The sequence below is a fragment of the Tachysurus vachellii genome, chromosome 3 (genome assembly GCF_030014155.1).
Source record: "Tachysurus vachellii isolate PV-2020 chromosome 3, HZAU_Pvac_v1, whole genome shotgun sequence".
NCBI lineage: Eukaryota > Metazoa > Chordata > Actinopteri > Siluriformes > Bagridae > Tachysurus > Tachysurus vachellii.
Genome location: NC_083462.1, coordinates 31,266,475 through 31,281,361, shown reverse-complemented (window position 1 = coordinate 31,281,361; position 14,887 = coordinate 31,266,475). Strand labels below are relative to the sequence as shown.

At 39.0% G+C, this 14,887-nt stretch overlaps 1 protein-coding gene across 1 annotated transcript in view; it reads right to left on the bottom strand.

Moving 5' to 3' along the window:
* nmu (neuromedin U) overlaps window positions 1-4,347 on the bottom strand; it is a 9,343-nt gene extending 4,996 nt beyond the window's left edge. The window contains exons 1-6 of the mRNA XM_060865058.1: window positions 4,095-4,347; window positions 2,410-2,465; window positions 1,673-1,720; window positions 1,446-1,505; window positions 1,313-1,342; window positions 985-1,032 (exon numbers count right to left, since the gene is read on the bottom strand). Coding sequence (XP_060721041.1) covers window positions 985-1,032; window positions 1,313-1,342; window positions 1,446-1,505; window positions 1,673-1,720; window positions 2,410-2,465; window positions 4,095-4,218 — 366 coding nt within the window. The 5' untranslated portion in view covers window positions 4,219-4,347. The remainder of the gene's footprint in view (window positions 1-984; window positions 1,033-1,312; window positions 1,343-1,445; window positions 1,506-1,672; window positions 1,721-2,409; window positions 2,466-4,094) is intronic.
* Window positions 4,348-14,887: the final 10,540 nt, after the last annotated feature.

The following is a 14,887-nucleotide window of genomic DNA, read 5'->3' as shown; positions in this document are numbered from 1 at the left end:
CTATAATTTTCCTCAAGCAACTAATTCTAGTTTTATTTATTTATTTATTTATTTATTTATTTATTTAAGTGTAACGTTAACAACCATATAACATCGACACTTTTAGACAGAAATATTTTAGAGATTTTGGCATCTGAAAATCTTAGAAAGTAAGAATAAACACTAATGAAAATAGTCTTATTCATGAATGCAATGCTAATGGTTTTATAGATATAGAGTTCAGTCTTGATATTTTAATTATAACTTTGTGCTTTCGGTCATGTTAGAAATCACAGCTCTCAATTCATTATTTATTACGACCGGGATTATAACATATCATAGACATTCACGAAAGCAAGTGACTAAGACTTATAATTTAGGAAACTTTATAAGAATATCAGTGCATTTTATGGAAATGTTTTAAGGAAACTATATGGAGCCCAATTGTGGTGAAATGTACAGAATTTAGAGACTGCAGTCATCACCTCAGTAAGATATGAATGAATCTACAGGCCATATAAAACTCCTGCTAGTTTTATCTCATTACCATGATGAAATGTTTAGGGTTGTGACGAACACGGGCTGTTCAGTCGCTGTCTGTTTCGTTGTAAAGCAACTGTGCAGCTCGACAGCAACACAAACTGCAATATTAACAGTACTGAAGTAAGACAAACTGAATAATGTGTCTTATTTTTACATGGATTTAGTTTCGTTGAGTCCCTTTGATTTCTTTTACTATACATTTGTTAGCGTTATTAGCCAAGACAGCCGATTAAAGCAAGCTTCAGTTCTGCAGAGGTGAAGTGAAGCTCATTGTTCTTCATCCCTGAGTGTGTGTTTAATGTGTAAAACGTGTGTGTGTGTGTGAGTGTGTGCGTATGAAATGTTTTACTGCCTTACAGATAATAATAATAATAATACGCAGTTAGGAGACAATGTGTAATGTTGCATTATAATGACAAGTAAGCAGCAGATTAGAAACGAGAGCTCTTAAAAACAACGTACCGTCCCATCAGGCAATCCAGTATTCGGCTTAGTGTAATGAAATAAAAACTACACAAATACACATTCAAACAAAACGCACGTTCAGGTCGAGACAAGAGAGAAGACGCACCGGAGGATGTAAAAACACAGAAAGAAACACGGTAAAACATAAAAAGTACACGTATGCAAGCGTAAAAAGACGTGCACAGGTACACAAACATGTTTACAGGACCACAGGGAAATAGAAAAAAGGTGGAGGTTATGATGCTGTTAGACTGTAATTAAAGAAATTAGTGAATGTTTGTGTGTGTCTGTGTGTTCGTGTGTGTGTGTGTGTGTGGGATCTTACCCTTTTTGTTGTTTCTAGGGCTTCCGGCTCCTGTGTATATATACAGATAGAGTCAAACTTTTCCTCAACTAGATAATATAATTTGATATGATTCAGTGATTTAATGTAAACAGGAAAGATAGGAAGATTTTACCTGAGATTTAGGCAACACTCCCTGCATCCAGTCACACAGATCCCACAGTGTGTTCAGTGTCTGCAGGAGAAGTGCAGAGATACAGACAGTTTAACTGCATAGGCTTCATGCTAATGAATCGTTTCAGGCTAACAGAGACGTTTCCCGAGCTTTATCCGGAGCCGAGACGTCCTGAGAGAAATGTTTATTTGCAGCATTTAAGGCAGTATGAAAAGAGCCTCACTCACCCTGAGGGGTCGTTCTTCAGGAAGGAGGGATGAGCATGCGTTATCTATCTGTGTATATAGAAACGAACATCAACCAAAAAACGGTATATAATCACACAAAGGGTCATAAGATTTAAACATTAAACTCTCACTGAACTGTTTCTACATTAGATATCACACACACACACACACACACACACACACACACACACACACACACACACACACACACACACACGAACACACTCTTTCTCTCTCATTCTTGCTTTCTCATGTTCTGCCGCTCTTTCTTTCTCCTCCCTCTCTCTCTCTCTCTCTCTCTCTCTCTCTCTTTCTACTGCTCTCTCTCTCTCTGTCTCCTGTTATCTCTCTCTCTCTCTCTCTCTCTCTCTCTCTCCTACTATTTCTCTCTCTGTCTGTCTCTCTTTCTCTGGTTCTCTCTCTCTCTTTCTCTCTCTGTCTCTCTTTCTCTCTCTCGTTCTACTGTTCTTTCTCTCTGTCTCGCTTTCTCCAGTTATCTCTCTTTCCTGCTATCTCTCTCTCTCGCTCTCTCTCGCTCTCTCTCTCGCTGTCTGTCTGTCTCTTCTCTCTCTGTCTCTCTCTCTCACACTCGCTTTCCCTCTCTCTCTCTCTCGCTGTCTGTCTGTCTCCTCTCTCTCTGTCTCTCTCTGTCTCTCTCTCTCTCTCTCGCTCCCTTTCTCTTTAATGTGTGTATTGTGTGTTTGTGTGTTACATGAATTAAAGGATAGTTTTCATACCTGGTTCATCAGCTTGTCATTCTCTGTAGTGGATAGATCGAGGAACGGTGGAGCACCTACTTAACATGCGCACACACACACACACACACACACACACACACACTTTGAATTAACAGCAATAGCTTTTGTGGATTTATGTAAACACTGTTCAGTGTTAGTGGTGAGTTTTGCACTCCACTAGTAATCTACTGTAGAGTTAACAATGGTCAGAAAAGCATTTACAAAACTACTGTAGCCAGGATTTTACTAGTCACACAGGAGAGAAAACTTTACCGATTTCCTTTGTTGATTACCTAAAGAAATGATCCACTATTTAAAGCCAAACCTGAATTCATTCATTCATTCATCTTCTACCGCTTATCCGAACTACCTCGGGTCACGGGGAGCCTGTGCCTATCTCAGGCGTCATCGGGCATCAAGGTAGGATACAACCTGGACGGAGTGCCAACCCATCGCAGGGCACACACACACACTCTCATTCACTCACGCAATCACACACTACGGACAATTTTTCCAGAGATGCCAATCAACCTACCATGCATGTCTTTGGACCGGGGGAGGAAACCGGAGTACCCACCTGAATTAATTAATTGTATGTATTTACTGCATGACTTTATAACTTGGTCAGAAACAAATGTGGACAAAACACAGATATCAGATATCCTTGTAGGCACATTTGGTCTTCACCTTAAAAAACAGATAGGTTTTGACTTTAGGGGGACATTTGGTTGGTCCACATGCATAAATCTACTTTTTTTTTTATAAACAAATCAAATCACAAATAAATCAATAAATATAACATGCAGCTTTATTTACAAAACAAACAAACAAAATCTATTATTAGGTTAGGATAAGAATTATGACTTGATATGAATAGCAACACAAACGTGTGTTTGTGTGTGTGTGTGTGTGTGTGTGTGTGTGTGTGTGTGTTCACGTGAAAACCCCACACTGCACCAATCCTGCGTACAATCAACTCTCCAAATGAACGTATAAATTTACAAGAGCTTGCGCAAAGAGTTTACACATTAGTTATTATTTTTTAAGTAAAGCGCACAGATTAAATAATAAGCGCACTGCCTATAGATAAAATAGGCAGTGCCTGAAACAAAATTTTACACAACGGAGAAAAATCAGCCCAAGTGCTAACGTTTTAACGCAGTATTGTGTTTCTTCACAGCTACATTGTGGTCCTGTTGCGCTAAAACACTTTATCAACTCATTTTGTTTCCTTTTTATCCATGAGTGTGTATCTAACTTAAAAAAAAGAAAGAAAGAAATCTGGCTATTAACAATAATCAAATTTAGATGAAATTATATAGACTGGAATACAAAGATTTCTTTACTTTAAAGTCAAATACAGATGATTTAATAATTAAAAACAGTCGGAAATGACTAACACACAGAGAAATGGATCTGTTTTTGCAGTCTAATATTTCTTGCTTGCACGTCAGTCTCTCTGCTGTAATACTTTGTTACTTTACTGGTAATTATTTCATGGTTAAATGTCAGGATTGTGCGTTTTCTGCACCAGTCACTCCTTTTACGCACAGACTCTCCATAACACGCACGGACTCTCCATAACGCGCGCGCGCTGAGTTTCTAGCAATAAAAAGGAGGAGTGTAAATAAATACTAAACGCGTTCTGTGTTGAGTAAAGAGTATAAAGATATAGATATATGTACCTGTGCAGGGGGCTATGGCTGAGATGAGCAGTAGGGCGAGTGCGAGGCTTGTGCTGTGTGAAGGACTCATCGTGCCGACGCTGCCGCTTCCCAATGCTCCTTTGCGCCACTGGTTCCTCTTCATGGTTCCTCCTGCACTGTTTTCGTACCCCGCAGGTCCTCGTGCTTCAGGCACGTTCTTCTTTCTGATTTCCTCTTGCTTCCAACCAAAGGATTTTGAAGGCTTGAGGTTACACCCTTCACTGCAGACTACATCAAGTGATCTGCGTCACCGGACCACGCAAACTTGCAATTATTTCTTTACGTGGGGTGGAGTTGTGATATCTCTGTCTTTTTTCCAGTGGTTAATTAGTTTGTTTGAGTATTTATGACGTTAAGGGTCATCGTGCGTTGCTTTTATGATTGTGAAAGCAACAAATGTACAAACATGGCACTAAATGATACTTTGATTATTGTAAACATATACATTATAAAAAAAATGTAAAAATAAAAAATAAATAAATAAATAAATAAATAAATAAACCTTGAATTTATGCCCTGGTTTTGCCATAAGAAATTTTAACCATTTTCTAAGACATTAAATACTTATTAGAGTTCAAGCCTAATTTTTTTTTTTACGGTTCATAAATCTGCTGTTAAATAAACCTGCTTCTACAAAAAAGTAGATGGAAGTCCAAGTCCAGTACAGAGGTAATGTACAACACAACACAATCTCACATCCAGAGAATTAAGAACAGTGTTTGTGTTTCACATCACACACTTGGCCACAATATTCTCCAGTAGTTTTCAACAGTTTGCTATACTGGGGATACTGTTGTTTTTTTTAATTACGTTTAGTCCATGCTATGAAAGAATTTAAAGATAATAAAATGATTCTGTTAATAAGAGTGTAGTGATTAGGATTTTGACACGCATTATAATTTATAATCACTAATAATAGAGCGTCTGTCTTGAGCCAGTAGGCTCATTCAGAGTAGTGGTTCATGGGACATGTGAATTAAGAGATAAAGGAAATAAACAGAGATGTGACAGGCTCAGACAGGGAGTACATGTCTGAAGAGAAAATCGAGAAAGAATAAAACACTGTATACTAGAAAGGTAGAGCGATAACTGTAGGAGATCAGGAGATCATCAAAAGAATGATCAAGGAAATATATACTTTATGAAACGTTTACAAAGCTCAGAATTAGAGATATACTTATGTTAACTTATCATAACTTTTGACAAGTTGTGTAGCAATGACGTGTAATGATGAAGTGTCGTGACGACGTGTAGCGATGATGTGTGATGACAAAGTGTCATGACGACATGTAGCGATGATGTGATGATGAAGTGTCATGATGACAAGTAGCAATGACTTCTGATGACAAAGTGTCATGACGACGTGTAGTGATGACGAAGTGTCATGACGACGTGTAGCGATGACGTGATGAAGTGTCATGATGACGAGTAGCAATGACTTCTGATGACGAAGTGTTATGATGACATATGGAGATGATGTGTGATCAAGTGTCATTACACTTCGTCATGACGACGTGTAGTGATGACGAAGTGTCATGACGACGTGTAGCGATGACGTGATGAAGTGTCATGATGACGAGTAGCAATGACTTCTGATGACGAAGTGTTATGATGACATATGGAGATGATGTGTGATCAAGTGTCATTACAGTATAACATGTAGCGATGACGTGTGATGAAGTCTAATGATGGCGTGTTTCGACAATGTGTGATGACGAAATGTCATGTAGCAGTGACGTGTGATGACGAAGTGACATAACGACGTGTAGCAATGACAAAGTGTCACAACTATGTGTGCCATTGACATGTGGTGATGTGGGGTGAGGAAGTGTAACGAGGACACGCAATGATGATGTTTAACGAAGTGTGATAACGCAGTGTCATGACAACATGTAGCAATGATGTGTGATGTCGAAGCGCCACAATAACGCGTGATGATGACGCATGACATACAATACAAACGTACAGACGACTAATTAACATTTGATTCACTAACAACAATATGAGTGTGGCGTGTGATGAACAATTTGAAATACTACATTCCAAATCAAGTGTAACACATACACAGTGATGTCAATTTAATAACATCTCATTAAGAAAGTGTTGTGCATTTGGGCCCTCATGGGCTCAACAGATCAATAATATATGGAATTAAATGGATTATTATCATATGAAGTTGGGATGATGTTATTAATAAACATTGTCTACACAAGCTGTCATCGTCCTGGATGTGCAACAAGAATGTAAAGTGGGATTTTGAAAATATGTCTAAGGCTGATCTTTAATATTATTGTATATAATCTCTCAGGATTGACACTTACATCTTAAACCGCACATATAAATATCACTTGTGTGTTAGAACGAGTGTGTACGTGTATGTGTGCACTCATGCCTAATAACGCACTGGAGGAATAAGATACGAAGCACAGCTAGGCAGCACTCCACTGGGAAATATGCTCGAAATCTAAAAATGAATAAATAATCGGAGAATATCATTTGTAAGAACGTTATTACTAGATCATACACCAGTGTCGAGTTTTATGGGTTTCACTTTGAGGATTTCTTTTTTCTCCACAACAAATAAATCCATAATCATAAAGGTGGGCAGAGGTTACAGAAATTGAACAAATAAATCATAAGGTGTAGGATAAATCATGTGGCTAAACCCTCAATTAAATGTATGATAAATAAATAGATGAATAGAAGAAATGACATCAAAAAGCTGACAATTTTTTTAGTATATTTGCATCCTAGTCAACCACAGTTCTTACCATTTAAATTATCTTCAAGTTTGTCAGTTAATAACTGGCTGCGTCTGCCACTATTTTGGCGTAAACGCTCTGATTGGCATTGCCCACAAACAACCTCTTGCCGAACTTTGATTGACAGTCATTGACAGTGTGGGAGTGACTTGTGTGTGTTGCTTACTGTTTTTAATTGGTTTACACCCTTTTGTCTTCCTCTACTCATCCATCTCTCGATCTCTTGCCTCATGAAGACATTTTACCAGTTTCCTAATAACGCAACCAATCATTTACTGATAGCAAAATGAAGAGGGAGTGAGAGTGAGGACGACAGGAAAACGGTTCAGTCGTTGGAGAAAATGTGGACTTAAAGTGGAAAACTGAACTTGAACCATAACAACATTCACCATGCTTCTGAACATTGTCGTGTTGACGACGTGTCATGACGACGTGTAGCGATGACGTGATGAAGTGTCATGATGACAAATAGCAATGACTTCTGATGACGAAGTGTTATGATGACATATGGAGATGATGTGTGATCAAATGTCATTACAGTATAACGTGTAGCGATGACGTGTGATGAAGTCTAATGATGACGTGTTTCGACGATGTTTGATGACGAAGCGTCATGATGACGTGTAGCGAATATGTGTGATGACGAAGCGTCATGTAGCAGTGACGTGTGATGACGAACTGAACATTACGGCTCTCTACAAGTTTGTTTTTCGTCTTCCTTGTATGGATTTAGTTTCCTCTTTGCCCGTGTTTTCCACCTGTCCCATCCGGTCATTACTTTCTGCTCTCGGCGACTTTCTTCTCTTCGCACCTTGTTAGTTTTTTCTTGGTTTCTGTTATATTTTCTTGTTTCTAAGGTGACTGCAACCATCCAGTTTTCCTGTCAAAAACAGTTTGATTTTCGCACGTCACCGCAGCACCAGCTAGTACTCTGTGCTTTTGCAGCCACTGTTTCAACATAACCGTATATTACTAGGCTGTTAAGTATGGGTTCTGGAGTAGCCCTGTCCAAGCTAATCAACTGTAAGGGTGGGGATTGTTTAGTTCATTAGAACTATAATTATGGGCGTGGAGCACGTATTGATTGACGCCTGAATCCTGTGACCTAATTGCCCTATTGGAAGGTTTGAATGACCCAGGAGCCACATGGGAAAAACAATGACTCAGTAATGAATCAAGCAGGTGATTACAAAGAGGCTGACTCATACTAAGAATATATACCAGCTCATACCAGCCTTCCTTCCTCTCATAATCATTCCTCCATCCATCATTACATTCATGCCCACTCACACCACTGATCCATCGCTGTTTCGTTTTATGTTTTCGACTGGAACGCAATCTCTCTGAATGGCTGTACTTTTCTTTTTCTTTTTTTTTTGTGTCATTATGGAGTAACAATTACTCCGATACTCATCCATGAATGCATGCTTCATGTGTGCTAATTTATTCCTTCATGTTTTTTTTTCTCCTTTATTTTTATTCTCCCAAACTCTTATGCTTTCTTCGGAAAATGCAGCTGTTTTTTTTAAATAAACAAAGCACAAAATATTTGACCAGCAATATCGTTCAGCTATTAAAAATAAAAACGGACTGATTCCGGTGATGCCGGCGCTGCAATTTACGAGGAAATAACGTTAGTAATTGATTATAATTGGCTGCAGCGCAAAGCAAAGCTTCATGCTGCGAGCTGGACCGAATGATTCCACCGCAACACTAAAGCAACCTTTAGCAGCGGTAGAGCTCACATCGGTTTCATCTGTTGAAGGTAGAAATGGGAAGAAACTGGTCTCTGACATCTCCCTCCCTATAAAGCCCACTGACAGGACGTAATTAACCTTATCAATATGGCAAGCTACTGACATTATTTCATTTCTGAATCACACCACGACTGAAAAGATCAATGAGTATAAAACATGCCAGAGCCGTTTTAGCCGGCCAGGTCGAAGCTATCTTGGGCAATTAATGCTGTGCTTCTGTAAGGATGTGGGCTTTCATAATACTGCCCCCTGCTCACTGAAAGAGTGAACGATGATATTTGCCGTTTGTTGAGCTAGAATGAATCATGGTCTATTGAAGTAAGTCAATGGGGCAGGTGGTGCAGAGAACTGTCTTGTCTATCACTTACTCACCAACTGTTACTCTTCATTAAATCCTCATTCACAACTCCATGCATTTTACATTCTGATTAAATACCCATTTTTGAGTGACCAATCATTTTTATTTTAAGTTTTATTTTGACAGATTTGACAGGGTCGGGGTTCAATTCCCGCCTCCGCCTTGTGTGTGTGGAGTTTGCATGTTCTCCCCGTGCCTCGGGGGTTTCCTCCGGGTACTCCGGTTTCCTCCCCGGTCCAAAGACATGCATGGTAGGTTGATTGGCATCTCTGGAAAATTGTCCCTAGTGTGTGAGTGCGTGAGTGAATGAGTGTGTGTGTGTGTGTGTGTGTGTGTGCTGCGATGGGTTGGCACTCCGTCCAGGGTGTATCCTGCCTTGATGCCCAATGACGCCTGAGATAGGCACAGGCTCCCCGTGACCCGAGGTAGTTCGGATAAGCGGTAGAAGATGAATGAATGAATGAATTTGACAGATATAATCCGGTGACGAGATTATGATATTATATATGAGATTATACAGGAGTTCCACTTAAAAACCATGTAATAAGCTCCTGACTGCTGTTGATACGAATCAGTTGATAATATCAACCGAATAGACGTCATGTTAAACCTAGGATGATTTCCTGGTTACACACTATTCTGACCATATAGTACACAGTTTTAGAAGGAAAATAATTTATAATCGCATTCACAGGTGTCACTCAGATGAGGATGGGTTTCCTTTTGAATCTGGTTTCTTCTTCATATCATCTCAGGGACTTTTTCCTCACCACCGTCACCTCTGATTAGGGATCAATTTCTAAATTCAAAATTTAGATCCTGAATTTATATATGTTATGTCATGTTATGAATCAAAGGAAAGGTGTACAAGACAGTCCTGAAAGCAGCTCTGCTATATGGGTTAGAGACTGTAACAGCGACGAAAAGACATGAGGCAGAGATGGAGGTAGCAGAGATAAGGATGTTGAGGTTCTCTTTAGGAGTGACGAGGATGGACAGGATTAGGAACGAGCGCATCAGAGGGACGGTTCAGGTTGGCTGTTTTGAGGACAAGGACAGAGAGGATGAATTGAGACGGTTTGGACATGTACAGAGGAGGGAGATGGTTATATTGGAAGAAGGATGTTGGAGATGGAGCTGCCAGGTAAGAGGTCAAGAGGAAGGCCAAAGAGGAGATATATAGATTAGAGGATATAGAGAGTAGAGGATGCAGAAGATAGAGTTAGGTGGAAACAGATGATTTGCTGCACCTAGTGGACAGAAATGGAAACTGCAACAAATGCTAAAAGAAGTCCATTGGGAAAGGTTTCACACTGCCCCACACTCATAATTGGCATCTGTTTGTGTGTGTGTGTATGTGTGTGTATTCACTGCTGTTTCTATATTGTTGTACTATCTGTACACTTTGCATTTGTTGTTTCTCTGTTTAAATTTTTCCACTGTCCTACTTTTATTATTTTCCCCAGTGAACTCAGAATAGATGTGTATTAAACGCAAACATATCTAGCCAGTAAAATGATTCTGACTCAGAGAAGCATCTTCTGTCATATTTATGTCTCTTCTTGGGCTACAACTTGTGCTTCTGCTTTTTGTAACTGGTTTAACATATAATAATCAGATGACTCTGTAATTGTCAACAGTGGCCACAAGTGTGCAAGTCTACACACACACACACACACACTAATTATGCAGTGCTCATATTAAACTGTATAATTTTGCTCTCAGATTTAATTTTATTCCCCAGTAATTGCTTATCATCCTGCATTCCCTTTCGTTGCATGCTAAAATGACAGTTTCCGCCCTATTCTTTTTTTTTTGTTATAAAGTCATAAATTTGGCTTTAGTATCTGCACTAATTTGTTATAAAGACATTTCCTTGTGCTTCAAATTTTATGTGAACCTCAAGTCAGTCTTTCAACAGGCAATAACAATAACTTCTATGTCTCCGGTTCAGCGAATCATATCAATCAGAAAAAGCTCCGAATTCATTCAGTGTGAATCATACAATTTCATTATATATGTTATTATTATATGGGGCATGGTGGTTTAGTGGTTAGCACGTTCGCCTCACACCTCCAGGGTCGGGGTTTGATTCCCGCCTCCACCTTGTGTGTGTGTGGAGTTTGCATGTTCTCCCCGTGCCTCGGGGGTTTCCTCCGGGTACTCCGGTTTCCTCCCCCGGTCCAAAGACATACATGGTAGGTTGATTGGCATCTCTGGAAAAATTGTCCCTAGTGTGTGATTGCGTGAGTGAATGAGTGTGTGTGTGTGCCCTGCAATGGGTTGGCACTCCGTCCAGGGTGTATCCTGCCTTGATGCCCAATGACGCCTGAGATAGGCACAGGCTCCCCGTGACCCGAGGTAGTTCGGATAAGCGGTAGAAGATGAATGAATGAATGTTATTATTATTATAGTCGAGTTATCGATCTAGGAGATAACAGCTGACTTTTAAATAAACGTGTAGTAAAGCAGAACTTTCAGTGTTTACCCAGACTCCAGCTTTTAAAAAAACTTTTACAAGGATTTGCTCACGTTTCGCTAACTAACACCAGCACCTGTGCACTTTTTAAGTGCCAGTTCATTTGTAGAAACTGGAACTCTCAGGCTTTTTCCATCAGACATTTCCTGTTGAGGTGAAGACTCCAGAGTGTCGTTTTTCGCTGCTGAAGCGAAGAGTGATTGGATATCACCTCTGACAAAGCCACAGAGCATAATGTCCATGCTAATTTGTATTAATGACGGTAATTGATTATCTCTGTCACTAAGGGCTTGTTGGGGCGTCAGTTTTAAAATTGAAATAACACAGTTGTAAAGAAATTGGGTCTATGCTTAAACATACCAGATAAAAGAAGAAATTACCCCTATAGTGTTATTATTATTCAGAGGCAATTTCACAGACACAGCTATTAACAACAAATGACCAAATTGGCTTCGGAATATATCTTAGCACAGAGGACTGTCCATACATCTGAACAGTTTATTCAGAAATTATTCATCCTTTAAGCAAGTTAATGAATTACGGTAGACAGCCTTCTAAATTGAACAAGAATGGTGATTTTGTACCTAAAAAAAGGTAATTAGGTCTCTTTCTGGACCTAATTAGAAAAGTGATCTCAGCAAAAAGATTTCAGCAAGTGACAGCAAGAGTAATGTACATATATTGAAAGCAAACTATTGTGACTATATGAATAGTCTGCTTACAAAACACAGATTATACCATTTTCATGACATAAGAGTAAAATAGGCCAGCTTACCTAAACCCGGTGGTGAAAGAGTGCTGAAGATTTGGATCTCAGTAAGTGGAACTGCTACTGTACTGTGAATTTACTTGAGAAAATATATGACACTTACTCCACAGACTCGAGTAAAACTGTATATCGCTTGCAGAAAAACTTGACTAATTACTTTCTAGGTAACTTTTTTGATATGCATGTGTTGGTAAGCAGCACATCAACAGTTCCAACACTTCAGAAAATATTCAGTTGATGTTTTCAGACAAAATCAGACAGTAACCATTAATATTTCAGAAATCATAGAAGCAAACGAAAATTCAAATATTTTCATTTCCTGATCATATGAAGTATGTTGTTTTTTTCACATAGCAAAATTATAGCACAGTAAGGACTGTTAAAGCAAAGTGCTATATCCCACACCTTCTCCTGTTCGAATGAAGCCATCGATCTAACCTGCTGTTTTTATTTAATTCTATGAGCCTTTTACACCTGTGAGATGGTCTGCAATGAAAACACTGAGAAAAACTCCACTTCTGCCAAACTAACCTCTCAATTCTCTCATTCATACCACATATGATCCACAAAAAAATTACAAATAAATGTTGGAAATAAAGAAGAGATCCAATGAGTTTTGAGAATTATAACTATTGTTATTATTATAATTTCATTCTCACTCTCATTCATTTTCTACCGCTTATCTGAACTACCTCGGGTCACGGGCGTCATCGGGCATCAAGGCAGGATACACCCTGGACGGCGTGCCAACCCATCGCAGGGCACACACACTCTCATTCACTCACGCAATCACACACTACAATTTTTCCAGAGATGCCAATCAACCTACCATGCATGTCTTTGGATCGGGGGAGGAGAACATACAAACTCCACACACACAAGGCGGAGGCGGGAATCGAACCCACAACCCTGGAGGTGTGAAGCGAACGTGCTAACCACTAAGCCACTGTGTCTCCATTATTATAATAATAATAATAATAATAATTATTATTATTATTATTATAAACAGTGGTAGTATAAAACATTGAGATTTTAATACAAAAATCCTATATTTATAATATAATATAAAGAAATGCCCTTTTTTATTCTGTAATAAATGCTTTTTATTTGAATATCTAGTTAAAGATAAAATGTAATATCTTTTATATAACATTAGTTTGTGGTTTTGCAAAACCAACGTTTTTTATGATCATTATAAAGCCGTTGATCCATTATTAATGTTTCTGCTGGAGCGGCATACATTAAATTCTCATCATTCAAACTAGGTTTAATTTCACCATTATGCTGATTTTATAATGTAAGTGCACAATGGTGCCTCTTAGTGCCTAAGGAAGATCAGTGCAGATACTGATTCAAGGGCATAAATATGCTCTCTAACGTTCCACAACAACACAGAAGGTTTAACATGTAACAGCAAGTATAAGTTTATATATACTTGGGTGTATCAAAGAGAGCATATTATTAATGACATACACCTTACAGCACATTTATGTTCTTTTCACCCAGCTTCTTAGGAATTAGGAAACCCTAACATTTTTGATCAATTGCCCAAATATCTAGTACCAGCTTTTGGTGCTTTTCATCCAAGCATTTCTGTAGCACTTATAATACACAGGGTCACAGAGAACCTGGAGTCTATCCCAGGAGACTGTGGGCACAAGGTGGGAGACATCTTGGGCATGGTGACAGCACTTCACAGTCAAACCCATACCCTGGAGTAGGAAGAGAACATGCAAACACACACACAGACAAACACACACACATACACACACACGGGAATTGAACCCCAATCCCCAGATATATGAGGCGAATGTGCTAAATACTGAGCTGTCTGCCTTTTTTCTCATCATGTATTGTGTTATTTTGCTGTACTGACTGTAACAGAAAGAAAAAAGAAAGACTGGTGAAGAGGAGACTGTTCATAGCTGTCATAATATAAGTAATAACAAGAAATAAATTGTTAAATAGTCAGGCCGTTGTCCTCTGATGTCTCTCATCACCCAGGTGTATTATGTACATTATGTATATTATGTATGTTTTTGTACATTATGTATATTATTATTAAAAAAGGTCCGCTGTCTCCAGCACCCGTCTCTGTCAAATGTCTAGTTGTTAGTTTCAGACCACTAATTTTGATCAGACATCAAGAGTGTTAATATAAAGTGTACACTCATTGTCCACTTTATTAGGAACACCTATTAAGAATTAAGAACATCTGAAATGCTCAAACTACCCCATCTGTTACAACATGGTTAAGGTGATAGAGATCACACTTTATGTACATCTGTATTTGCATGGTTTTATACATCGTACTGCTGTTACATGATGGGCTGATGGGATGAGTGCATGAGTGAGCAGGTCTACTGGTGTTCATTATAAGTTATAATTGGTTTCTATTATCAGTACTGATTCGAGCCGGTTGGAGGCGCTGAACCAGGAAGGAAGAGTGTGTGTGTGTGTGTGTGTGTGTGTGTGTGTGTGTGTGTGTGTGTGTGTGTGTGTGTGTGTGTGTGTGTGTGTGTGTGTGTGTGTGTGTGTGTGTGTGTGTGTGTGTGTGTGTGTGTGTGTGTGTGTGTGTGTGTGTGTGTGTGTGTGTGTGTGTGTGTGTGTGTGTGTGTGTGTGTGTGTGTGTGTGTGTGTGTGTGTG